The 25784-nt window shown below is 37.2% G+C and overlaps 1 protein-coding gene across 1 annotated transcript; it reads left to right on the top strand.

Annotated features, from left to right (window-relative positions):
* The first annotated feature begins 16617 nt into the window (after nucleotides 1-16617).
* Nucleotides 16618-21730, top strand: LOC131604692 (uncharacterized). Its single transcript, XM_058877117.1, has 20 exons — nucleotides 16618-16654; nucleotides 16781-16870; nucleotides 16967-16996; nucleotides 17142-17335; nucleotides 17427-17517; nucleotides 17732-17875; nucleotides 17972-18019; nucleotides 18074-18163; nucleotides 18305-18358; nucleotides 18519-18731; nucleotides 18931-19070; nucleotides 19263-19335; nucleotides 19649-19876; nucleotides 20049-20209; nucleotides 20411-20482; nucleotides 20769-20840; nucleotides 20913-20931; nucleotides 21001-21213; nucleotides 21432-21575; nucleotides 21672-21730. The coding sequence occupies exons 1-20, from the start codon at nucleotides 16618-16620 to the stop codon at nucleotides 21728-21730; spliced, it is 2172 nt and encodes a 723-aa protein (XP_058733100.1).
* The last annotated feature ends 4054 nt before the right edge of the window (nucleotides 21731-25784 follow it).

Below are 25784 nucleotides of genomic sequence, written 5' to 3'. Positions count from 1 at the left end.
GAGGAGAAATAAACTCCTATACTTGGGGAGAGAATGAATTCTCAGGAGAAATAAACTCCTATGCCTGGGGAGAGACTTTTCTAGGAGAAATAAACTCCTATGCTTGATGAATGAAACCAAATCTAAGGAGAAATAAACTCCTATGCTTGGGGAGAGAGCAACTTGTTAGGGAAAAGCATTATGATGCTTATCAACTCCGTGATGGCCAACTTCACTTTACAAGTGAATGACGGTTCCTTTAGTACAAACTAAAAAGATCATACCCTCTGACTGCCTGACTTACAAAGATATTTCCCTCAAAAGGATCCTTATGCCCCAATTACTTGAGAAAATCTGCCCCAACACATTCATACATTTGAAATATTCTTTCTCTTGATCCACGGGTCTTTGCAGAGATTTGTTGAATCTCGACATAACTGCCCCAGATTAAGTGAGCTTGAGAGATTCCTCGACGTCACTACTTCAGATTGATTGAAATCAAGAGAGAGATTCCTCGACTTAATTAACCCTGATTGGTCGAATTTGAGATGTCAAACCTTGATTTGCTTGCCCCAGATAGGCTGAAATCACGAGAGAGATTCCTCGTCGTGACTGCCCCTGATTATGTACATCTTATCAGAATCCTCAAGTCTACTTCCCTTGAAGATCCCACAAATCGTGGAAGTAACTTTACCACACTCAATAGAGTATTCGAAACCTTCAGGGTAATCAATCAAAGAGAGTATCCACTGCTCATGCTCAATAGAGTATTCATACTTCTCCCCTCTGGGTAACCAATCAAAGAAGGTATCAACTGATTATGCTCCATGGAGTCTTCAGGCAACATGCCCCTTGATATCAATTTCTGAAATGATTTCTTTTTATTCTAAGGAGTTCTCAAGTCCTTTTACTTTGACATGATCAAGCTCTTTACGGATTCTCATCATGGAAACTTTCTTGATGTTTAAGCAAATGTTTTGTATGCAAAAGAATGTTAATTCTAAGAATGATAATTCTAATGCAAAGCCTATGCTAGTCTTGAAGTTAAAAAACTTTTTATGCAATGAGGTGGCCACCTCTTGTGAATGAAATGTAAAGCGGGCATACAATACCAACATAGATATGTGTTACGCTTCATTGGGAGTCAGTAAACACTATCTCATCTGAGTGCGCTTTTACGAAATAAACCCTACTTCAATTAGGACTTTTAAGGGTTGTAACTTGGCCAGGTTCACGGTTTTCAGAAACAAAGGATTTTTAGGCTCAAAATTATTTGGAACCCACCCCCTTCGTAATGTTCTCCACTCCTAAGTTCAATTAACTCAATATGAGTGCTCATCCCTCACAAGGAATTTTTGAAATGGTTGAGGAATCAATGAGGTTTTTCGGACATGGCAGTCGCTCACCTTTTATTCTTTTGATTCATTATCACACGACTTTGTTCTTGCTTTATTTTCACCATCCTTTTTCTTTTTATTGCTATTTCTTTTCTTTAATCATTTTTTTCTTTTCATCATTTTTTTTGCTCTTTTTTTTGAACAAGTCGTGTGACCTCTCATTGTCTTGGATTTGTTGGAAGTGATTGCGACTGCCTCATTCCATGATTGATGAAGGATCACCATTGTGGTATCGCCATCTTTTATCCTCTTGGTATGTGAAGGATAACCATCACAGTTTTGAATTTCCTCAACCTTTTGAAGGATAACTATTGTTGTATCCTTGGATGCATATCCTTTATGAGTTTTTGAACAATTGGTCAGATTAACTGAACACTACCCTGCCCCAGGGTTAAAATAAGGGTTTTTTCTGATCAGAAAAGAAACTCCTCCTTCAAGGCTCAAAGGGGTTAACGAGGGTCTATCTCCCTTATATCTCCGGTGTTTGGGGATTTGAAACAATGCCTCGTACATCATCAGTAGGGTTTTATTCAAAAACACACGATTAGGGATTTTGCATTTTTTTTATCATCATTCTCCCTCCGCTTGTTGCCTAAGCAAGATATAAGTAAAGTTGGTATCGTAATGCCAAAAACTTTTTTGTTTCTTTTAGTGAAAACGAAAGGATTACTTCAAGACAAACATAAACAATGCATTATGGTTTTCATTCAGAAATTAACAAGTTTTTACATGCTAGCAATGCTTAAACAAACAACAAAATGTTACCAATGAGAATGCAATAAAGAACTTAAATGAATGCCATTGTTGAGGAGACTTGACTCCGTATGGACTTATTGCTCTCGAATGCCTTTTCCAGTTTTGATACCCCATTGAGACTTCAATTTATGCATAAAACCTCTCGGAGTGGATGTGATTGCTCTGGAATCAACGAGGACTTGAATTCTGCCTTTGGATGTCCTTCCACCTTCAGTTGAATGGCTAGGTGCCCCAACATGGTAACCACTTAGCATTATCATATGTTCCTTCCACACACTTTAGATTACTTCCTAGAAGAATATTCCAACAAAGGTGTACAATAGTGGTGCATTTTTTGCCTTACTTTAGGGATTCGAGCAATGCAAATGGTACAAAGCTCAAGACCAGAATATGTCTTGCTTATCCCTCGGTCGGGAGCCCTAAATATAGATGCTAGAACGATAATCACCATCATGACTGCAAGAATGTTCCATTAGCATCAAACTCAAGAGAGCTATCCGTGGTGAGGAAGACCCAAAACACCAACAATCAGGGATATAACTGAGCACAAAGCATTGTAATTACATCGGTTCATTTCTTATATTTTTTCTTTCTCCGTTGATGAGCAAAGGCCACTGAGAAGAAAATTTTGGGAAGAGATGACACATGAAATGAAGCAACAACTTGAAAATGAGAAATGCCTTTGCAGAACACTCTTGATTACCAGACGGCAAAAGATTCTGACGAAGTCGCACAAGAATTTGTAATGCTTTAGGGATTCGAGCAATGCAAATGGTGCAGTACTCAAGACCAGAATACGTCTTGCTTATCCCTCAGTCGGGAGCCCCAAGCAATTTCCATATATGTACAAGAGATGATTACCACTTCGGCTTGCATAACCAAATCATCAGGAATGAGCATGAATGATCCTTGGAGTTCTTGATATCAAACTCTAGGCACAAACCAACAATGTCTAAATCAACGAAGTCGCAATCTTTTATGGCTTTCAACCTTGTCTTCAAGAGGTGAACCCTTTCGTCAATTTCAATACTCGGAAACTTCAATGATGTGAATTCTCCTTACCAAGAATAGAAATCTCAACATCACTTCAGACATGCTGATTCAAAAGACCTTCTCTTGAGGCGAGACTAACATTGCATTTGGCCTCTGAGGAGCTTGTCTCAATTCTTCTTTGTCTAAGAGAAATGGATTGAATAGCCTCCATACACTAATTCAGGTCGATCCCCATTTATATTCTCATCTCAGTCATAAACCCCACGGAGTTGTTCTATTATTAACTTTTGAGCACATAACAGTGAGAAGTCAATGTTGTTGTTGAAGTCAAAATTTGAGAAGAAAGGGCCCCCATAAGCTTCTATGAAATGCATGATAATATGAATGCATGTTTCATTTCTAAGGGATCCTAAAGTCTTTTCATCAACTTTTGTTTCTCTTTTATTCTCTCCTTTTTTTTGTGCATATAGTATCTCTTTTTTTTTTCTTTTCCATCTTTTCTGTTTTTCTACTTTTTTTTTCATTTCCTCTTTCTTTTTCTATTTTTTTTTGGAAATAGACCTTAGAATCCCCCACAAATGACGTGGATGAAGGAATGATGTTATGCGATGCAAAGGCATGGGATCAAGGTCCATATAATCTTAGTAGCATCTGTACGATCTCTGGACAACTGATGTAAATCAAATGTCACAGGATCAAAGGTTCGACGCCCTTTTGAATACCAGAATACCAAGCACCATGAGAACGGACCAAATAAAGGTCCGACCTCAACTCTGAAGAAGCAATGGTATGTAGGAGTCAAGGTTTCCTGTCCCACCCCAATCTCACGGGTATGTAGTCTAGACACGGACAAGTGGTCCCTAATGGTCACTAGGGTCTACAGTTCCCACGGGGTACAAAGTGTTTGAGGCAACAAGCGTGCCAGACACAGTGTTCCATGAAAGAACCTCGCCCAGTTGTGGTACCCCATGTCAAGCTCGATCATAGCTAGCGCTACGGGAGTCAACATGGGCATCCACGCTAATCCTATGTGTCACTGGCCTGGGTAGTGGGCCTTTTACCTCACAAAAACCCCCCACCTGCAAAATAAAGCAGAAAAATATGTGGCCCCCACGGGGACCCATAATATAGTCCAGATGCATGATGTGCAAGCAGAAATAAACATGATATGCAAGCAGAAAAATAAACATGCAAACATATATACAAGATATAGACATAAAAACAAATAAACACCCAATAAAATAAACAAACAAATTCTAGGATCGACTTGCTTAGGTAGTCCCCAGCAGAGTCGCCAGCTGTAGCTACCGCGAAAAATGGGATCAGAGCCGCCACTAATATATTTATCCCATAAGGGAAAGGAATACCAGGAAACCTAACTCAGAATAAGAACAAGGTCTTTCGACCAGAGAATAGGGCACGGGAGTCGGTTACGCAAGGGGAAGGTGCTAGCACCCCTCACGCCCATCGTACTCGATGGTATCCACCTATGTTTGCTTCTATCTAAAGGGTGTATCTAATGTCTAAAACTAAATGCGAATGAATGCAAAAGAAATACGGGGAAAAGAAGGAATATTTACAAATGTGCTCGCTTAGGCCCCGCGACCCAATTCCTACGTATCCCTTAAAAGGAATCAGAGCGACCGTAGTTCGGCTCAAGATTTTCTATGTTTTTGTGTTTTTTAGTTGAACAGAGGTTAAAGTCACACTCCACGATGCTCGACCTTTGGAGACTTATACGCCTAATTATGGAATGGATTCAACATGTTCTTAAGAATGCCACGAGGGCGAGAGATAGAAGAGAGTTTGAGCGTTTCGAGGAAATCCCTTAAGCAAGGGAAACTCGAGTCACTCTTTGGTTTGTGTTTTTTAGAAGTTGGGAACTTACGCCTGAATGGTACCCTTAAGCAAGGGAGATCCAAGCACTCGAACATTCCCTTAAGCAAGGGATGTTCAAGCTTCCATTCCCTTTTTAAGAGTTTTCACTTTGATTATTAATGTTTTTGGTGTTTTCTTGGTATTTTTTAAGGGAATGTATTTCAATTATTTATTAGATGGATTAAAGTTGAAAAGAAAAAGAATGAAAGGGGAGACTAGCCTATTTTCTAAACCTAGAGTTATTATAATCTAAGTCTAATGGTACCATGGTGACTAAATTCTAAAAGGAGCATTAAAATGGTATTAACAAAATAAGCTAAAAATATGGTCAAAAACTAAGCAACAAAATCTCACAACAATTATACAAAAGTAACATGGAAATAGTACAAAAACAATTCAAGCATTAGTACAAAAATAACCTAAAAAATACTACTATTTTTATGAGTTTTTAGTGTTAAGGGAATTCTAATTCAAGCCTAACTATGTTATTTTCTATTAACCCTAAAACTAACAATTTTATTGTTTTCTATATCATTTTTATTACCTAAAAATCAAAAAAAATTATGATTCTGAATGTCATTATTATCTAAAAATCTAATGAGAAAATTACGGTTTTTAAGTGCTTTTTATTATCTAAAAAATGTAATAAAATGAACTAAGTAAAAAACATAAAATCTATCAATTACATGTGAAACAAGGGGGGTGCTAATCAGAAACGGGGTGCAGGAAATCAAGGGCGCATGGCCCAGGAGTTAGGCCCAAAGAAATGTTTATTATTCAGCTTCTTGTAACAAAAGGAGGTGCCACGGGCCCTCATAGGGGTGTGATGCTGAATTTCGGTGCAGGCCCATGGACTTGTTATGATCCACATTGTTTCAGATTTTAAATTTGTTCAATTAACAATTTTCATCAATTAAAAAAATAAATTAAATAAATAATGAGAAAGAAAAGGGGATTAGGTTTAGAATGTGACCTTTGAGATTCATGCGAAGAAATTCTCTCCCTCTCCTCGGCTACGAACGGCTGTGCAGCGACGGAGGTCCCTCTCCGATCGATTCCTTCTTGTCTCTCACTCTTAGACTATCTTCATCTGTCTCGGACAATCGGTGCGACGGCGGAGGTTTACCACTTCACCGGAGTTTTGACGGTGCACGGCGGAGGACATCAACCTTCTCCGATTCCCCTTCCCCTTTCAAATTTCTGAATCGAACCTTCTTCTCCTTAATCTCTCACTCGATTCAATCTCTCTCTCTCTCTCTCTCGCTTCGCTTGCTTTCGGTCCCAACACCCAACAAACTCACGCGAGAATAGCGATATTCATCTTCTTCGGTCCAATCACAATTAAATGTGATCTCTGATTCAAATGGAGTTTGTCCGGTGCACATTCAAGCGTATCGGAGGCAACGTAGGATCCGGTAAGTTTTGCTTTCTCGCTTCCCTCGATTACACTTCTTTCTCCTTGCGTTTCTCTGCTTCTTCTTCAATTGCTTTCTTCTGAAATCTTTTGATTTTTCTTGAGAATTTTGTTGTTGTTATGCTTTCTACGAGTGAGAGAGATGAGTTGATGGAGGCTAAGCTCAGTTGAAACGAGACCTCGAGGTCAAGTCTCGTACAACAATGGCGAGAGAGCTTTAGTGAGTGAGTGAGGGAATGGAGAGAAGAGAGGTTGCAGGAGTGAAAATTGGTGGATGAAGGTGATGAGAGTTGAGAGGTAAGTGATGGTGGTGATGAAGATGATGAGAGTTGAGCGTAGTGATGCTGAGAAAAATGATGGAGGAAGATGAGAGATGATGATGAGAACTCAGAGAGATGAATGCGGTGAATGAGAGGGAGAAGAAAGTGGAAGGTGAAGGGAGAGTGATGAAGATCAATAGAGAATGGGTGAGAATAGAGAGAATGGCGTGAAAAATGAATTGAAGTTGATGATGTGTATGTATAGAGCACAGGTTCGGGTGATTTTGGTTTGGAGTTAGGATCAGAGTTTGTTAAGTGAGGTTGAGCGTTAGTTGGCTTTAGGCTTGGAGGTGCTGACTAGGATCGAAGGTAGGTATTCAGTTATGGGCTTGTTAGTTTCTGTTATAGAGTTGGTTATGACAGTTAGGTTGGTTAGGTTTGTTAGAAAGAGTTTGGAAGTTAGAAAAGTTAGTTAAAATTCTGTTAGATGTCATTTTTGAAATAGGAAAATGAGAGGGAAGGTTAGTTAGTAATTGTTTGGTGGTGAGGACTGAAGTTGGGTTTGTTGGTTAGTTAGAGGGTAGTTATAATATGGTTATGAATTGGTTTAGTGATGGGAAGTTAGTTATTCTGTTAGAAGTTATTTGAGTTTCTGTTATAGGTTAGAAACTATGTTAGTTATGAAATGATGTGTGGGTCTGTTTTCTTTTTTTGCCGATTTGTTCTGAACTTTCTATGTAATTTTCTTCCCTCAATTTCCTTTTCGAACCTCGGTTCCCTTTTGATTTCTTGTGCTTGATATGTTAACTTTCTGAATTTTTCCATGAAGATTGTGTTTGGAGCTGTCATGAAGGCGAACCCCTGTGTAAATATGAACTGAATGTAGCTTGTAGAATTTTTGTTGGAGGGTATACATTGCTTTGTGAACATAATAGGCTCCACCGAATTTTGGGTTAGAATTGTGTACGCTGTATGACTGTTATGGATTTGTTTGGGTTGTAAATGTAGGTTCATTTGTTTGTAGGGATTATTTTGTTGTATATTTCGGTTAATGTATGGCTGCAGGTTTTATGGTATAAGATTTGATGAATGGCTATGTATTAGTGTTATGGAATTTCTATTTTTGGTTCATGTTGAGTTTTATTTTTGGGCTGAATGACAATAACATGGCAGGGGCTGAATGGTTTATGTTGTTTGGTTTATTTGAATACTGCATGTTTTGGAAGGCATAGCATGAAGCTTGGAGGACACATACTTGCAGTATGGCGTCATGAAGGGCAAAGCAGGCTTGGTGGATGCTTGCGGCAACAAGTTTGGTTTTTTTCGGTTCTTTGGAGCTGCTACAGGATGGGTTTGTTTTGCAGGTAGCACCAGGCTCTGTGAATGACGGCATGTCGGTCTTCTATTGAAGCTTTGATTGCAAAGGTCGGCTGTTGGAAAATTATGCGGAGTTTGGAGGTGGTTTTTTCTGTGCAGCAGAAAGTTTTGTGTAGTGTAGAGTTGCGGATTAGTCGTAAGATAGGACACGAAGCCAAATAACCTTGTGTAATTTTCTGTAATTTTGTATGAATTTTGTACATATAATAAATGATGGACATGGTTTGTAAGTTATAGTGAATTGTACTTAATAATTTGGACTTGAATGATGAATGTACTTGAAACACTATTGGATTTGACTGATTAAAAAGCTCCTTCTGTTTGAAAATCTTGAACTAAATCTTTGTAGAAAACTCTTGGTGTGATAATGGATAAATCTCAAAATCCATAGATGAAATAGCTGAGGAAGAAATAAACTTATTTGATTTCCACTTGAATTTTGACCTTGTTTTGAATGAAATGCTTCTCCATAATATTGTCTCAATTGGTCCTCACTTCTCACTGAATCCCAAATTAAATATCCTTTGAAGTAACAAATATATGATAAAAACCAAGAATTGTATTAAAATGAATGAAGAAGTCAATCCTCTATATTGTAGCACTCATATTTCAATCTACTACCACTATAATACTTTGAAGAAATCCTTGAAGAAGAATTAGTCTCGAAGTATAGAAAGCAGAAACAGTGAAACTTTAATAATTTAAGATCTCTGATTTCAATGCCGATGGTTGCTTAATGATGCATGATTTTTATTGATGACCTAAGATGTAAATGAATGAGATATGTAAGCCAATTAAGAATAATTAGATGGGCAAATTTTGGGGTGCAACAACTGCTCTATGTCATGGACAGTTATACCAAGCAAGGATGAAACAAGCCTTCAACAAAAAGGTTCGACCTCGTGAATTTCAAGAAGGCGACCTCGTGCTTAAAAAGATCTTGTCTTTCCAACCAGATTCTAGGGGCAAATGGTCTCCTAATTACGAAGGCCCGTATGTTGTCAAAAGAACATTTTCTGGCGGCGCCATGACTCTTGCAACCATGGATGGTGATGAACTCCCACATCCTGTGAATGCTGATGCAATCAAGAAATACTTTGTCTAAAAATAAAAAGAAGACAAAAGAATAGCTCGGTAAGTCAAAAACCCGCAAAGGACGACTTAGGCAAAAATGAGCGTCTCGGTGGACTGAAAACCCGAAAGGGCGGTCCAGGCAAAAATTAGAGACAATAAACAGAAAAATTCATCCTGGTAGATTGAAAACCTGAAAGGGTAATCTAGGCAAAAATTAAGAATTTATGAAAAAGTAACTGCATCAGTCCGTACTTCGTCACCTGAGGAGTCTTTTTCATCAAAGGATCTTCAATCAAATCATCGCCAATCTGAAGCGACAAGCATAGTTGGAACTCAAAGTTGTTAGGGAGATTAGTGGTTATTGCTTTCAATATAGCCTTTTCCGCATAATTACCATTTCCAACTTTTGTAAATACTCTGTGGAATCACGCCTTTAGCTGATTACCATCCTATTAAATAAATTTGAGCCTTGTGCCCATTTGTTTGCAATCTCTAATTTATTTTAGTTTTCAAAATGACACTTTAATTGTGTTGTTCACTTTTGAAAAAAAAAAGAAAAAAAGAAGTTTTAAATGAATTTACTTTTCTTTTTCAAAAATAAAAGCGAAACTTTCCTTTGAGTGGTGAACAACAGAAGGAAACATCAACACCTATCTCCATAGGATGAACAAAAGATTATCCTTTAGAACTGTTCTTTTCCTCAAAAGGGATCATGAGACAACGGTATTCTTATCACAAGAAAGAATTCCTGAACCAATTACCCCTTGTGGTAGAAAAGATTCTTTTATCCCCAGTGACGAAGATCTTTTATCCCCAGTGAAGAAGTTCTTCCATCTCAATAAGAAAAGATGCTTATCTTCCCCAGAGAAGTTTAAAGCACGCAACATCATTCATCACTCGTGTTATCTGCACCGTGTTGAGGAACATTTGCCGAGTATCTGGTTGCATTGCGACGTCGGTCCCTCTCCAGTATACATTTCTTTGTCTGTCAGTATCGCTAGCATGCATGCAACATTCATAACATTCATCATTCATGCATATTTGCATCATTTATGCATTCTTGCATTTTTCAATGTTTGCTTCGAAGTCACTTGTTCAGGATATATCTATCCCAAAAAAAAAAAGAAAGAAAAAAAAAGAAAAAAGAAAAAAAGAAAGAAGAAGAGGTATGAGCGTGTCACCCATAAGCAGAAAGAACATTTTCTTTCTCCAGTTCCCCACTGAGATCATTCCTCGTGGAAGAAGGTTGCTTCAGTTTCTCCTCTCAAAATAAAGGAGAAAATCCCCAGTTGAGTTCATTCCTCATGGGTACAAAGTCTTGTTTGACTATTTCTTTCCAATTCATTCTTGGTTAGAATCCTGTCTTTACCAAAGATTCAAATTCTGATTCACCAAATAGAGTCAAGAAAGTTGAACCATAAACAATAGCCTCATCATCTGAGCAGTTTGTGTTTCTTTCAAAAGATTTTTCCTCTCTAGAAAATCAATCATGAAGACCATGTGACAATCAGGGCCTTATGACTGTTCACAAGGCTGAATAACCAGTAATTTCCCTAACAAAGTCTCCAGGATCATTTTATCATTCGGCTGATAATTGATCATGTCTTCAAAACCACTATCACGAGGCTGGTAGTTGGTAACCTTTTTGTTCTGGTTATATTAGTTAAACATGTCTATCACCATGATGATAGTCGGTAATATTAACCGAACCTTTGGAACTTTTATTACCATGTCAAGTCTATCACAATGCTGATAGTCGGTAATGCAGTTTCATACCTTTCACCTTCGCATTATTAACAAGTCTATCACCGTGCTGATAGTCGGTAATGTCGATAGGTAAGCTTTTCTTACAAAGCTATCATTCCCCGGTGAAGCATACACTTGCTTTCCCAAAAAGAAAAAAAACGGACTCTCTTTCTAAAAATGGATTGAGGCATCCTTCCCAATCTCTTGTCCCCAGTGGAGTCAGTTCTTGATGTCCCCTCGGTAAAGGTATCCTTGCATCATTCGCAATTATGGTATCTTAGGTCCAAAATTTGCGTCTTCTGAAATTTAAGTCTCTTCCACCCTATCGAAACGAAGATTTTCAATCTTCATGTCTTAGGTTGAAGAAACTTACATAGGGGCATATGTCATACCCCAATTTTTGACCTAAGATACCACCTCATATCATTGCATATACATCATTTGCATCTCTGACAAATTGCATAGCTTGTGTTTCGTACTTGTGACTCAGCAGGATTTAAACAAGAAATCACTCATCAGTACAAGCAACAATCAATTAGGGTTTTGTCCTCCCTTCATCTCAAATGAATCATCTTCATCAACAATCAACATTTGGTCCTCAAAGATTCATTTCAACAAGCTCAAAGGCTTTGAATCAACCAGATTAGGGTTTTGACTGATAGCATACTCCTGACTTTTGCTCAGGATTTGACCTAATGACTTGGGACATGACCTCAAGACCCCAAGTACATCATTTTGACCTAATATATTGGCTCAAGACATCTCACACAAGGATTGATCAACAGTGAAATTTCAAATCATCAGATTAGGGTTTTGAACTATCAGGGACTGAAATCAGGGATCACATTTGGGAGACCCTAAAAAGCTCCAGGGGATCATTCAAAGGTTTCAATAATCTTCAAATAATCCCTATGACAATATCCAATGGAAATTGTATCTCAATTCAAGATCCACAGTCATCAATCTCATCAGGTCGACAATTAGGGTTTTTGACCTAATTCACCTGAACCACTGACTTTTTAATCAGAACATGGTGCCACAACTTAAACTATGGCTTAAGATCCTCCAATAACTCAATGTGATCCATTCATACCATTCATTTGGTAATGATGGCTTGGTTCATTTGAAATCTCCAGAAACGCGATTCGTCTGAAAAAGTCAACTGTACAAGATCACCATTGACTTTTTGGAAATTTTGGTCAACCGTGACTTTTGAAGTTTTAAATTATCAATATAAGATGTATGAAGTCATTTGATCAAGGAAAATCAAGAAAAATCAATCAAGAATCAAAAAGTCAAAAGTTTGACTTTCATATTTAGAAAATTTTCTAAGTGTTTTTCAATGGTTTTTTTCCAAACTTTGGAAGGGAATAACTCAAAATTTCACCTACAAACTGAAAAAAACTTCCAACATGAAAGTTGTAGATTTTGATCCAATAAACAACTTTGTCACATAAAATGTTTTTTCCAAAAAGATCAACCATTTAAGAGATATGGAGCTTCAAAGTGGGTATCTTTTGAAAAATGCACTTAAAATCTCACTTTCTTCAAAGTTCATGGATATTTTTCACCCATTTCCTTAAAGGTATTAAAGAAACTTTGAACTAGGGTTTTGAATTATATAACATGAGCTTTCCAAAATGTCCAAGAGCATGAAAAAATATGAAGCATAGCTATGGTTTTGAATTTTGACATTAGTGAACATTATGCATGAAATTTCAAACCATTTTCACTAAGTTTCAACACTATATGACCTATAATGCAAGTAATGATACATCAATGCAATAATTGAGAGATATTTTCTGATTTGAAGATCAGATTGGAAGGAGATAAGAAGCTTGGAAGTTTAACCATGGTTAAGTCATTTTAATCATTTGCATTTAATGTGAAAGATTCCATTTTATCTCCAAATGCCAAATCACCATTCTTTGATCAACTTGCAAGGCTTTGTATTCAGAATCCTTGGCCTATAAATAAAGGTCATTTCCACTCTTCAAATCAAACCAAAACCTCATAAGCATAGGTTTTCTCTTCCTTTCTTGAATTGCAAGTTTCATAGTTTTCAAAGAGGTAAAATTCTCAACCTCTAAACCTTTGAAGGTCTAGGCAAAGTGATGCTTCTAACACTTCCCAAATATCATATGGAAGTTGTTTGAACCATTGAAACCTCCGAAAAACACCAAGAACTCAGAATCACTACCTCACTTCCCAACTATGCATAACACTAGCCTTATCATGCCAAAATCAATTCCAGGCCAATTGTGTCCAAGCTAATCATCCAAACACATTCCATATACCATATGTGAGCTATCCCAACCATCATTCATGACCTGTAACCTCTGAATCTTCAAATTCGATTCATACTCCAAAGCTCTGCAGATCGGGTTCCATGACCATGGTCATACGAATTCAGGTTGTTCCAAGCATCCAGACACCTTCCATAATCATCATTGAAGCTATCCAGATCATCAAACAACATCTGTAACACCTCTATTGAAGAATTCAATCTCCAGTTTTGCCGTTTTGAAGGTAAGCCTCATGAACTTCAAACTCATACATACATGCATCATAAACAAAATATTGATATACCATCTTGTTTCTGCACTTATGAGGATCATTAACCCTCAATCAATTGCATCATAACTTGCATACACTCGATTTCACATTGAATTTCAGCTTTAGGGTTCTTCATGTTCATCACAAAATTGATTACCTTAGAGTGAAAATAAATGAATTATGAGGCCACCATCATGTTCCTCGTGAAAAACCGAGTGAGATAGACCCTTTACTTGATCAAAACAACACAGTTTTAGAGATTTTCAAATTTTAGTTGGGGTTGTGTTCTTGGCGCGTTTTTTGGTTTGGAAAATTCAAATCCTTGTTTTAAAATATAATCAATTGAACGCGTGTGTACTACAAGGCACAAGCGTGGCTCAGTTGGCAAGTGTTTTGGTTAGTGAGAGTGAGGGCGTGGGTTCAAACCCTTGTGAAGACAAACCTTCTTTTTAAACACTATTTTTCTTCATTCTTTACACAAACTTCATCTAATTAATTAACCAATCAAAATTAATTATTTTTACTTCATTTTTTGCACACTTCATATTTAATATATATATTTTATGAATATCTAAAAAAATAACAAAAAAATATTTATTTAATGTATTTTTATTAAGTTTAAAGTGACTTGTTTTTTTTAAATGTTTTAATACTTTAAAAATAAACCATTTTCTTTGTTTTTAAAGTATTTAGGTATTAATTAAGTATAATATTTGTTTTTATCTTAATTAAGTGGACTTTTTTTTCAAACCGTTTTAAAACAAACGATCACAGTTTTTCAAAACAAATAAACCATTTTCTTTTTGGTTTTCTTTTCAAAAGAAACTCTTGATTAAATCCTTTTGATTGATCAATTGATTTTCAAAACACTGGGCCTCTCGAATATTAGAGAGTGTAAGTCCCGAAACCCTTTTTTGTACATATTTTTTGTATAAAAATAGTTAATCAAAAAATAAGTTTTAAAACTATTTTCTTTGGTTTTCTTTTAAAACATGGGCCTCCACATAGGTATAAGTCCCATTCCTTTGCATGAAATTAGGTATTTCATTGTACATACACCTTTTTGTACATACCTCGATCAATTTGATTTTTAAACCCTCGAATAACAAGATCAAAAATTAGGGTTTTCTTCAAAATCTTCTTGGGCCTCTCGAATATTAGAGAGTATAAGTCCCTTTCCTTTTTCTTTGTACAGTTTTTCTTTAAACAAAAAATTTCTTTCAAAACTTTCATACTGTTTTTAAACGATGAAACCTTGCGTATGTTAATAAAACAATCAACCATGTTTTATAAAATAAAACGTGGGCCTCCACATAGGTATAAGTCCCATTCCTTTGCATGAAATTAGGTATTTCATTGTACATACACCTTTTTGTACATACCTTGATCAATTTGATTTTTACTTCGAATAACAAATCAAAAATGAAGGTTTTCTTTAAATCTTCCCAAAAATACCATGGGCCTCCATGTAGGTATAAGTCCCAACCCGCCTTTGTAAATACTTGTTTACATAGCTTTGAATAAACTCAAGTGGGCCTCTCCCTGAGTATGAGTCCCGAGCCCCGTGTATACAAACTGATCATCCTTACAGGTATATTTCCTTCATAAACTCCATTGTATACACACACCTTGTCACATATAACTGTTCATATTTGTTCATGTACTTGTTCATATTTGTTCGTACTTGTTCATATTTGTGATTGTGTTATATATACTTGTTCAACTTAGTACAACACTAGGTTCACCATAGCCTCCTATTGGGCTTCGTGCAAAGAATCTCACTAGTTTAGGTTAGGACATAGAGTATGGTTTCCCGGTGAAATCGCTCTAAGAGCTCAAACCAACTATACCACGCCTCCTCTTGGGCTTCATACAAATGACTTGTCCCTCCCATAGCCTCCTCTTGGGCTTACAATGCAAGGACCCTCGATTGTCCCTCCCATAGCTTCCTCTTGGGCTTACAATGCAAGGACCCTCGTATAGCCTCCTCTTGGGCTTCGTTCAAGGACCCACGGGCTTCTTATAAGCATCCCCAATATCCAAAACAAATACCCTTGGAGATTAGACATTTATCATCTCTATGATAGGAGTATCTCTTCTATATAATCACAATCAATCAATCAAACTTTTTTGCCACAAGGCTGGCTAATCAATCAAACCTTTTGCCACCAGGCTGGCTGATTAATCAAAGTTTTTTCCACAAGGCTGGCTTCGTCGAAACTTTTGCCACAAGGCTGGCTGATTAATCTAAACTTTTTGTCACAAGGCTGACTTCATTGAAAGTTTTTGCCACAAGGCTGGCTAATCAAACTTGTTTTTGCCACAAGGCTGGCTAAACAAAAAAAACATCTTTGTCATTCTAAGCGCCATAAGTGGCACAACCCAGGGCTTATAATGAAAAGATTTCAAACAAAAATCAAACAGATGTATGTGATGATATAGATTAGATACATCGAACATTAAGATGACATTTGTCTCTTATCCTTTGCTTCCACTAGCATAAGTGGGAACTACGATTGCTCTGACTTCTCAACATCCCTTTGAGAATACGTAGGCATAAGGTCGTATCCTTGGCGAGCAAAACTTCTGCCTCAAACCACTCAAACCTTAGCACCCGTAGACCCCGAGCTACATATGCTCTGATTCCCTCTAAGGGATATGTATGCAGAGGATCGCGACGATCTTTGCGAGCATAATCAAACAAACACCTTAGGTCCCACCTATCTCTCACAAGAACCTCCACCATAACATAGAATGAAACAAACATAATAAAGAAACCTATAGAGTACTATAGATACGTTGGGTGCTAATACCTTCCCTTCGTATAACCTACCCTCTTACCCGGAATCTCTCCCTCACTTTTGCATTGCTTTTAGTTTTGGGCTTTGCATCCCTTTTAAGGTTATTGCGACTTTTTTCCATTTCCTACTTTGGAAACAATAAAAAAATTGGTCGTGACAAAAACAAAAGAAAAATCATTTTCATGAGCACTCGAGCCCAAAGAAGGCATTAGGTGTCTCACCCCGAAATAGATACGATTTTTCCCCGCGACATTCCTCAGGGTCAAAATGTTGTTGAAGGTGCTCTTCATAATGTTGCTGAAAACTCAGCTACTGTCAAATCTCTTCCTCAGGTTCAGAATGTTGCTGAAGGTTCTCTTTAGAATGTTGCTGAAGATTCAGCTACTATGAAATCTATTCCTCAGGGTAAGAATGTTGCTGAAGGTTTTCTTTAAAATGTTGTTGAAGATTTAGCTACTGTAAAATCTGTTCCACAGGGTCAGAATAATGCTGAAGGTTCACTTTAGAATTTGCTGAAAATTTAGCTTATGTAATATCTCTTCCTCGAAGGTCAGAATGTTGATGTAGGTTCTCTTCAGAATGTTGCTGAAGATTCAGGTACTTTGAAATCTGTTCCTCAGGGTCAGAATGTTGCTGAAGGTTCACTTCAGAATGTTGCTGAAGATTCAGCTATTATAAAATTTGTTCCTTAGGGTCAGACTGTTGCTGAAGGTTTTCTTTAAAATGTTGCTGAAGATTCAGCTACTATGAAATTTGTTCCTCAAGGTTAGAATGTTGCTGAAGGTTCACTTTAGAATGTTGCTAAAGATTTAGCTTATGTAATATCTTTTCCTCGAAGGACAGAATGTTGATGTGGATTTTCTTCAGAATATTGTTGAAGATTGAGCTACTGTCAAATCTCATCCTCTAGTGAATTTGGCTGAAGGTTCTCTTCAGAATGTTGCTGAAGATTCAACTACTGTTATATCTCTTCCTCAGGTTCGGAATGTTGCTGAAGGTTATCTTCGGAATGTTGCTGAAGATTCAGCTACTATGAAATCTGTTACTCAAGGTCAGAATGTTGCTGAAGGTTCACTTCAGAATGTTTCTAAAGATTTAGCTTATGTGATATCTCTTCCTCGAAGGACAGAATGTGGATGTACGTTCTCTTCAGAATGTTGCTGATGATTGAGCTACATTCAAATCTGTTCCTTAGGGTCAGAATGTTGCTGAAGGGTCTCTTCGTAATGTTGTTGAAGATTTAGCTACTGTCAAATCTCTTCCTCGGGTTCAGAATGTTGCTGAAGGTTCTCTTAAGAATGTTGCTGAAGATTTAGGTACTTTGAAATCTGTTCCTCAGAGGTAGAATGTTGCTAGAGGTTCATTTTAGAATGTTGCTGAAGATTTAGCTTATGTAATATCTCTTCCTCGAAGGATAGAGTGTTGATGTAGGTTCTCTTCATAAATTTGCTTAAGATTGAGCTATTGTCAAATCTTTTCCTATGGTGAATGTTGGTGAAGGTTCTCTTCAGATTGTTGTTGAAGATTCAACTATTGTTAAATTTTTTCCTCAGGGTCAAAATGTTGTTGAAGGTTCTCTTCATAATGTTGCTGAAAACTCAGCTACTGTCAAATCTCTTCCTCAGGTTCAGAATGTTGCTGAAGGTTTTCTTAAGAATGTTGCTCAAGATTCAACTACTATGAAATCTGTTCCTTAGGGTCAGAATGTTGCTGAAGGTTTTCTTTAAAATGTTGCTGAAGATTCAGCTACTGTAAAATCTGTTCCACAGGGTCAGAATATTGCTGAAGGTTCACTTTAGAATTTGCTAAAAATTTAGCTGATGTAATATCTCTTCCTTGAAGGTCAGAATGTTGATGTAGGTTCTTTTCAGAATGTTGCTGAAGATTCAGGTACTTTGAAATCTGTTCCTCAGGGTCAGAATGTTGCTGGAGGTTCAGTTTAGAATGTTGTTGAAGATTTAGCTTATGTAATATCTCTTCCTCGAAGGATAGAATGTTGATGTAGGTTCTCTTCAGAATGTTGCTTAAGATTGAGCTATTGTAAATCTCTTCCTATGGTGATTGTTGCTGAAGGTTCACTTCAGAATGTTGCCGAAGATTCAGCTATTGTCAAATATGTTCCTCAAGGTCAGAATGTTGAAGGTTTTCTTCAAAATGTTGCTAAAGATTCAGCAGCTATGTAATCTGTTCCTCTGGGTCAAAATATTGCCGAAGGTTCACTTTAGAATGTTGCTGAAGATTTATCTTATGTAATATCTCTTCCTAGAAGGTCAAAATGTTTATGTAGGTTCTCTTCAGAATGTTGTTGAAGATTGGATTACATTCAAATCTCTTCCTCTAGTGAATGTTGGTCAAGGTTCTCTTCAGAATGTTGCTGAAGATTCAACTATTATTAAATCTGTTCCTCAGGGTCAAAATGTTGTTGAAGGCTCTCTTCATAGTGTTGCTGAAAACTCAGCTACTATGAAATCTATTCCTCAGGGTCAGAATGTTGCTGAAGGTTTTCTTTAAAATGTTGCTGAAGATTCAGCTACTGTGAAATCTGTTCCACAGGGCTAGAATATTGCTGAAGGTTCACTTTAGAATGTTGCTGAAGATTTAGCTTATGTAATATCTCTTCCTCGAAGGTCAAAATGTTTATGTAGGTTCTCTTCAGAATGTTGTTGAAGATTGAGCTACAGTCAAATCTCTTCCTCTAGTGAATGTTGGTCAAGGTTCTCATCAAAATGTTGCTGAAGATTCAACTACTGTTAAATATGTTCCTCAGGGTCAAAATGTTGTTGAAGGTTCTCTTCATAATGTTGCTGAAAACTCAGCTACTGTCAAATCTCTTCCTCAGGTTCAAAATGTTGCTGAAGGTTCTCTTTAGAATGTTGCTGAAGATTAAGCTACTATGAAATCTTTTCCTCAGGATCAAAATGTTGCTGAAGGTTTTCTTTAAAATGTTGCTGAAGATTCTGCTACTGTAAAATCTGTTCCACAAGGTCAGAATATTGCTGAAGGTTCACTTTAGAATTTGCTGAAAATTTAGCTTATGCAATATCTCTTCCTCGAAGGTCAGAATGTTGATGTAGGTTCTCTTCAGAATGTTGCTGAAGATTCAGGTACTTTGAAATTTGTTCCTCAGGGTCAGAATGTTGCTGAATGTTCACTTAAGAATGTTGCTGAAGATTCAGCTACTAAAAAATTTGTTCCTTAGGGTCAGAATGTTGTTGAAGGTTTTCTTTAAAATGTTGCTGAAGATTCAGCTACTACAAAACCTTTTCCTCAAGGTTAGAATGTTGCTGAAGCTTCACTTTAGAATGTTGCTGAAGATTTAGCTTATGTAATATCTTTTCCTCGAAGGACAGAATGTTGATGTGGATTTTCTTCAGAATATTGCGGAAGATTGAGCTACTATCAAATCTCATCCTCTAGTGAATGTGGATGAAGGTTCTCTTCAGAATGTTGCTGAAGATTCAACTACTGTTATATCTCTTCCTCGGGTTCGGAATGTTGCTGAAGGTTATCTTCAGAATGTTGCTGAAGATTCAGCTACTATGAAACCTGTAACTCAGGGGCAAAATGTTGCTGAAGGTTCACTTCAGACTGTTTCTAAAGATTTAGATTATGTGATATCTCTTCCTCGAAGGACAGAATTGGGATGTATGTTCTCTTCAGAATGTTGGTGAAGATTGAGCTACATTCAAATCTGTTCCTTAGGGTCAGAATGTTGCTGAAGGTTCACTTCAGAATGTTGCTGAAGATTCAGCTACTTTAAAATGTGTTCCTTAGGGTCAGAATGTTGCTGAAGGTTTTCTTTAAAATGATGCTGAAGATTCAGCTACTATGAAATCTGTTCCTCAGGTTCAGAATGTTGATGAAGATTCAGCTACTATGAAATCTATTGCTCAGGGTCATAATGCTGCTGAAGGTTTTCTTAAAAATGTTGCTGAAGATTCAGCTACTGTGAAATCTGTTCCACAGGGCCAGAACATTGTTGAAGCTTCACTTTAGAATTTGTTGAAGATTTAACTTATGTAACATCTCTTCCTCGAAGGTCAGAATGTTGATGTAGGTTCTCTTCAGAATGTTGTTGAAGATTGAGCTACTGTGAAATATCCTCCTCTAGTGAATGTTGGTCAAGGTTCGCTTCAGAATGTTGCTGAAGATTAAACTACATTCAAATTTGTTCCTTAGGGTCATAATGTTGCTGAAGGGTCACTTCGTAATGTTGCTGAAGATTTAGCTATTGTCAAATCTCTTCCCCAGGTTTAGAATGTTGCTGAAGATTCTCTTCAGAATGTTGCCGAAGATTCAGGTACTATGAAATCTGTTCCTCATGGGCAGAATGTTGCTAAAGTTTCACTTTAGAATGTTGCTGAAGATTTAGCTTATGTAATATCTCTTCCTCGAAGGTCAAAATGTTTATGTAGGTTCTCTTCAGAATGTTGTTGAAGATTGAGCTACTGTCAAATCTCTTCCTCTAGTGAATGTTGGTCAAGGTTCTCATCAAAATGTTGCTGAAGATTCAACTACTGTTAAATATGTTCCTCAGGGTCAAAATGTTGTTGAAGGTTCTCTTCATAATGTTGCTGAAAACTCAGCTACTGTCAAATCTCTTCCTCAGGTTCAAAATGTTGCTGAAGATTCTCTTTAGAATGTTGCTGAAGATTAAGCTACTATGAAATCTTTTCCTCAGGATCAAAATGTTGCTGAAGGTTTTCTTTAAAATGTTGCGGAAGATTGAGCTACTATCAAATCTCATCCTCTAGTGAATGTGGATGAAGGTTCTCTTCAGAATGTTGCTGAAGATTCAACTACTGTTATATCTCTTCCTCGGGTTCGGAATGTTGCTGAAGGTTATCTTCAGAATGTTGCTAAAGATTCAGCTACTATGAAACCTGTAACTCAGGGGCAAAATGTTGCTGAAGGTTCACTTCAGACTGTTTCTAAAGATTTAGATTATGTGATATCTCTTCCTCGAAGGACAGAATTGGGATGTATGTTCTCTTCAGAATGTTGGTGAAGATTGAGCTACATTCAAATCTGTTCCTCAGAGGCAAAATGTTGCTGGAGGTTCATTTTAGAATGTTGCTGAAGATTTAGCTTATGTAATATCCCTTCCTCGGAGGATAGAGTGTTGATGTAGGTTCTCTTCATAGTGTTGCTTAAGATTGATCTATTCTCAAATCATTTCCTATGGTGAATGTTGGTCAAGGTTCTCTTCAGAATGTTGTTGAAGATTCAACTATTGTTAAATTTGTTCCTCAGGGTCAAAATGTTGTAGAAGATTCTCTTCATAATGTTGCTGAAAACTCAGCTACTGTAAAATCTCTTCCTCATGTTCAGAATGTTGCTGAAGGTTCTCTTAAGAATGTTGCTGAAGATTCAGCTACTATGAAATCTGTTCCTCAGGGTCAGAATGTTGCTGAAGGTTTTCTTTAAAATGTTGCTGAAGATTCAGCTATTGTGAAATCTGTTCCACAGGGTCAGAATATTGCTGAAGGTTCACTTTAGAATTTGTTGAAGATTTAGTTGATGTAATATCTCTTCCTCGAAGGTTAGAATGTTGATGTAGGTTCTCTTCAGAATGTTGTTGAAGATTGAGCTACTTGTAAAATCTCCTCCTCTGGTGAATGTTGGTCAAGGTTCGCTTCAAAATGTTGGTGAAGATTCAACTACATTCAAATCTGTTCCTTAGGGTCAGAATGTTGCTGAAGGGTGTCTTCGTAATGTTGCTGAAGATTTAGCTATTGTCAAATCTCTTCCTCAGGTTCAGAATGTTGCTGAAGGTTCTCTTCAGAATGTTGTCGAAGATTCAGGTACTATGAAATCTGTTCCTTAAGGGCAGAATGTCACTGAAGGTTCACTTTAGAATGTTGCCGATGATTTCGCTTATGTAATATCTCTTCCTCGAAGGATAGAATGTTGATGTAGGTTCTTTTCATATTGTTGCTTAAGATTGACCTATTGTCTAAGTTCTTCCTCTGGTGAATGCTGCTGAAGGTTCACTTCAGAATGTTGCTGAAGATTCAGCTACTATAAAATATGTTCCTTAGGGTCAGAATGTTGCTGAAAGTTTTCTTTAAAATGATGCTGAAGATTCAGCTACTATGAAATCTGTTCCTCAGGTTCAGAATGTTGCTGAAGATTCAGCTACTATGAAAACTATTGCCCAGGGTCATAATGTTGCTGAAGGTTTTCTTTAAAATGTTGCTGAAGATTCAGCTACTGTGAAATATGTTCCACATGGTCAGAATATTGCTGAAGGTTCACTTTAGAATTTGTTGAAGATTTATCTCATGTAATATCTCTTCCTCGAAGGTCAGAATGTTGTTGAAGATTGAGCTACTGTCAAATCTCCTCCTCTAGTGAATGTTGGTCAAGGTTCGCTTCAGAATGTTGCTGAAGATCCAACTACATTCAAATCTGTTCCTTAAGCTCAGAATGTTGCTCAAGGGTCTCTTCGAAATGTTGCTGAAGATTTAGCTATTGTCAAATCTCTTCCCCAGGTTTAGAATGTTGCTGAAGGTTCTCTTGAAAATGTTGCCGAAGTTTCAGGTACTATGAAATCTGTTCCTCAGGGGCAGAATGTTGCTGATGGTTCACTTTAGAATGTTGCTGAAGATTTAGCTTATGTAATATCTCTTCCTCGAAGGTCATAATGTTTATGTAGGTTCTCTTCAGAATGTGGTTGAAGATTGACCTACTGTCAAATCACTTCCTCTAGTGAATATTGGTCAAGGTTCTCTTCAAAATGTTGCTGAAGATTCAACTACTGTTAAATATGTTCCTCAGGGTCAAAATGTTGTTGAAGGTTCTCTTCATAATGTTGCTGAAAACTCAGCTACTGTCAAATCTCTTCCTTAGATTCAGAATGTTGCTGAAGGTTCTCTTTAGAATGTTGCTGAAGATTCAGCTACTATGAAATACGTTCCTCAGGGTCAGAATGTTGCTGAAGGTTTTCTTTAAAATGTTGCTGAAGATTCAGCTACTGTAAAATCTGTTCCGCAGGGTCAGAATATTGCTGAAGGTTCACTTTAGAATTTGCTGAAAAATTAGCTTATGTAATATCTCTTCCTCGAAGGTCAGAATGTTGATGTAGGTTCTCTTCAGAATGTTGCTGAAGATTCAGGTACTTTGAAATCTGTTCCTCAGGGTCAGAATGTTGCTGAAGGTTCACTTCAAAATGTTGCTGAAGATTCAGCTACTATAAAACTTGTTCCTTAGGGTCAGAATGTTGTTGAAGGTTTTCTTTAAAATGTTGCTGAAGATTCAGCTACTATGAAACCTTTTCCTCAAGGTTAGAATGTTGCTGAAGCTTCACTTTAGAATGTTGCTGAAGATTTAGCTTATGTAATATCTTTTCCTCGAAGGACAGAATGTTGATGTGGATTTTCTTCAGAATATTGTTGAAGATTGAGCTACTATCAAATCTCATCCTCTAGTGAATGTGGATGAAGGTTCTCTTCAGAATGTTGCCGAAGATTCAACTACTGTTATATCTCTTCCTCAGGTTCGGAATGTTGCTGAAGGTTATCTTCAGAATGTTGCTGAAGATTCAGCTACTATGAAACTTGTTACTCAGGGTCAGAATGTTGCTGAAGGTTCACTTCAGAATGTTTCTAAAGATTTAGATTATGTAATATCTCTTCCTCGAAGGACAGAGTGTTGATGTAGGTTCTCTTCATAATGTTGCTTAAGATTGATCTATTCTCAAATCATTTCCTATGGTGAATGTTGGTAAAGGTTCTCTTCAGAATGTTGTTGAAGATTCAACTATTGTTAAATTTGTTCCTCAGGGTCAAAATGTTGTAGAAGATTCTCTTCATAATGTTGCTGAAAACTAAGCTACTGTAAAATCTCTTCCTCATGTTCAGAATGTTGCTGAAGGTTCTCTTAAGAATGTTGCTGAAGATTCAGCTACTATGAAATCTGTTCCTCAGGGTCAGAATGTTGCTGAAGGTTTTCTTTAAAATGTTGCTGAAGATTCAGCTATTGTGAAATCTGTTCCACAGGGTCAGAATATTGCTGAAGGTTCATGATCGGTCACCATTTCTAGTAAGTTTCCGCATCTTTTTCCGACCGAAATTAGCAATCTTGGTAATACTAAGTGGCATTGTCATATGTTTTTCAAGTAAGTTTCTTGTTTTCGATTGTGTGATGTTGTTGCATGCTAGTGTGTTTTGAGTATTATTCAAGTGCCGTTTTATGCGTTGGTTGTTAGTTTGTGTGTGGCCAGGTTGATGCATGGGAGAGGTAGAAACTTATGGCGAGCACGAGCGGAGAAAGAAGCCAAAAGAGCCAAAGTTGAGGTCAACACGGGCACCCGTGTGCATGCACACGGCCCGTGTCAAAAAGTGGATGGAAAAGCATTCTTGAAGGCTAGGCAGAGGTTTCACACGGGCACCCGTGTTCCTGCACACGGTCCGTGTGAAAAGCTGCGCAGAAAGTGAATTTGTGGTGCTGAAGCAGTTGACCAACACGGGCACCCGTGTTCCTGCACACGGTCCGTGTTGGCAGGCGCGGGCAGATTTCCAACTTGTGATATTTTGAAAGCCTTTTACTCATTAAGGGTATTTTGGACCTTTCGGATACGAGGGATGACTGCCAACACTACTAAAACCTAACAGGAAGAAGGAACCAGGCATCTTGGATCATTGAGCATAGAGAATTACAGAGAAAGAAGAGTCAAGGGTTTTGGAAGAGATCTTCAAGAGCACTCGCGATTGGAGATCATATCAACCGATAATTTCTTGTAATGACTTCAATTACTCTTGTTATTTTCTTAAACATTATGAGTAGCTAAACTATTTTATGCTAGGGTGATGTCCCTAAATCTTTTCATGTAATGACTTGTTAAAACCGTTGTGATGAATTTGATGTTTTTATAATTTGAGTTTATGATTCAAAGATTTTCATGCTTCATTGTATTGGAAAATATTTTGTTGATCTATGATTAGGGTTAGGCTTGACACACCACTCTAATGCGTTTTGAATCAAAACATTACCGGTAAATCGCTTAGGAATAAGGATTTCACCATAGTGATCATCCATTCTAGAACACGATGCATAATGCCTTAATACTAAAATCAATTATTGAGGAATTGAAATTGACTTTTAAGTATTAAGAAGTTCTCTACTAAGGAATTAGGGACAACTATTTTATAGAATTGATACTCAATTGTGGTAACATCTTTTCATGAACAACGGTGTTTTCAAGGGGTTACATAAGATTTATACATCAACCTTAGCATGCTTTCTCATTTGTGGACCAAATAATCATTTACTTATCGTTTTTAATTATAAACAGTTAGTAGTTTCATCAAGCAAATCAAAAACCCAACAATAGCTTTTTGTTCAATTGAAATTCAGTACTGGCTTGTACTTTATTCGCAGTCCTTGTGATCGATACTTGGATTCAACTCCATTTTAATAACTACATCGGTAACAAAAGTAGTACACTTGCTATTTTCCGATCAAGTTTTTGGCGCCGTTGCCGGGGACTGCCAAACTATAAGCCGAACTTTATGTCAATTGAAATTTTGTTGCTTTGCGACCAAAATTTTAT

Source organism: Vicia villosa, linkage group LG5 (assembly GCF_029867415.1).
Source record: "Vicia villosa cultivar HV-30 ecotype Madison, WI linkage group LG5, Vvil1.0, whole genome shotgun sequence".
In the NCBI taxonomy this organism is placed as follows: domain Eukaryota; kingdom Viridiplantae; phylum Streptophyta; class Magnoliopsida; order Fabales; family Fabaceae; genus Vicia; species Vicia villosa.
This window is presented reverse-complemented; position numbering and strand designations above follow the sequence as displayed.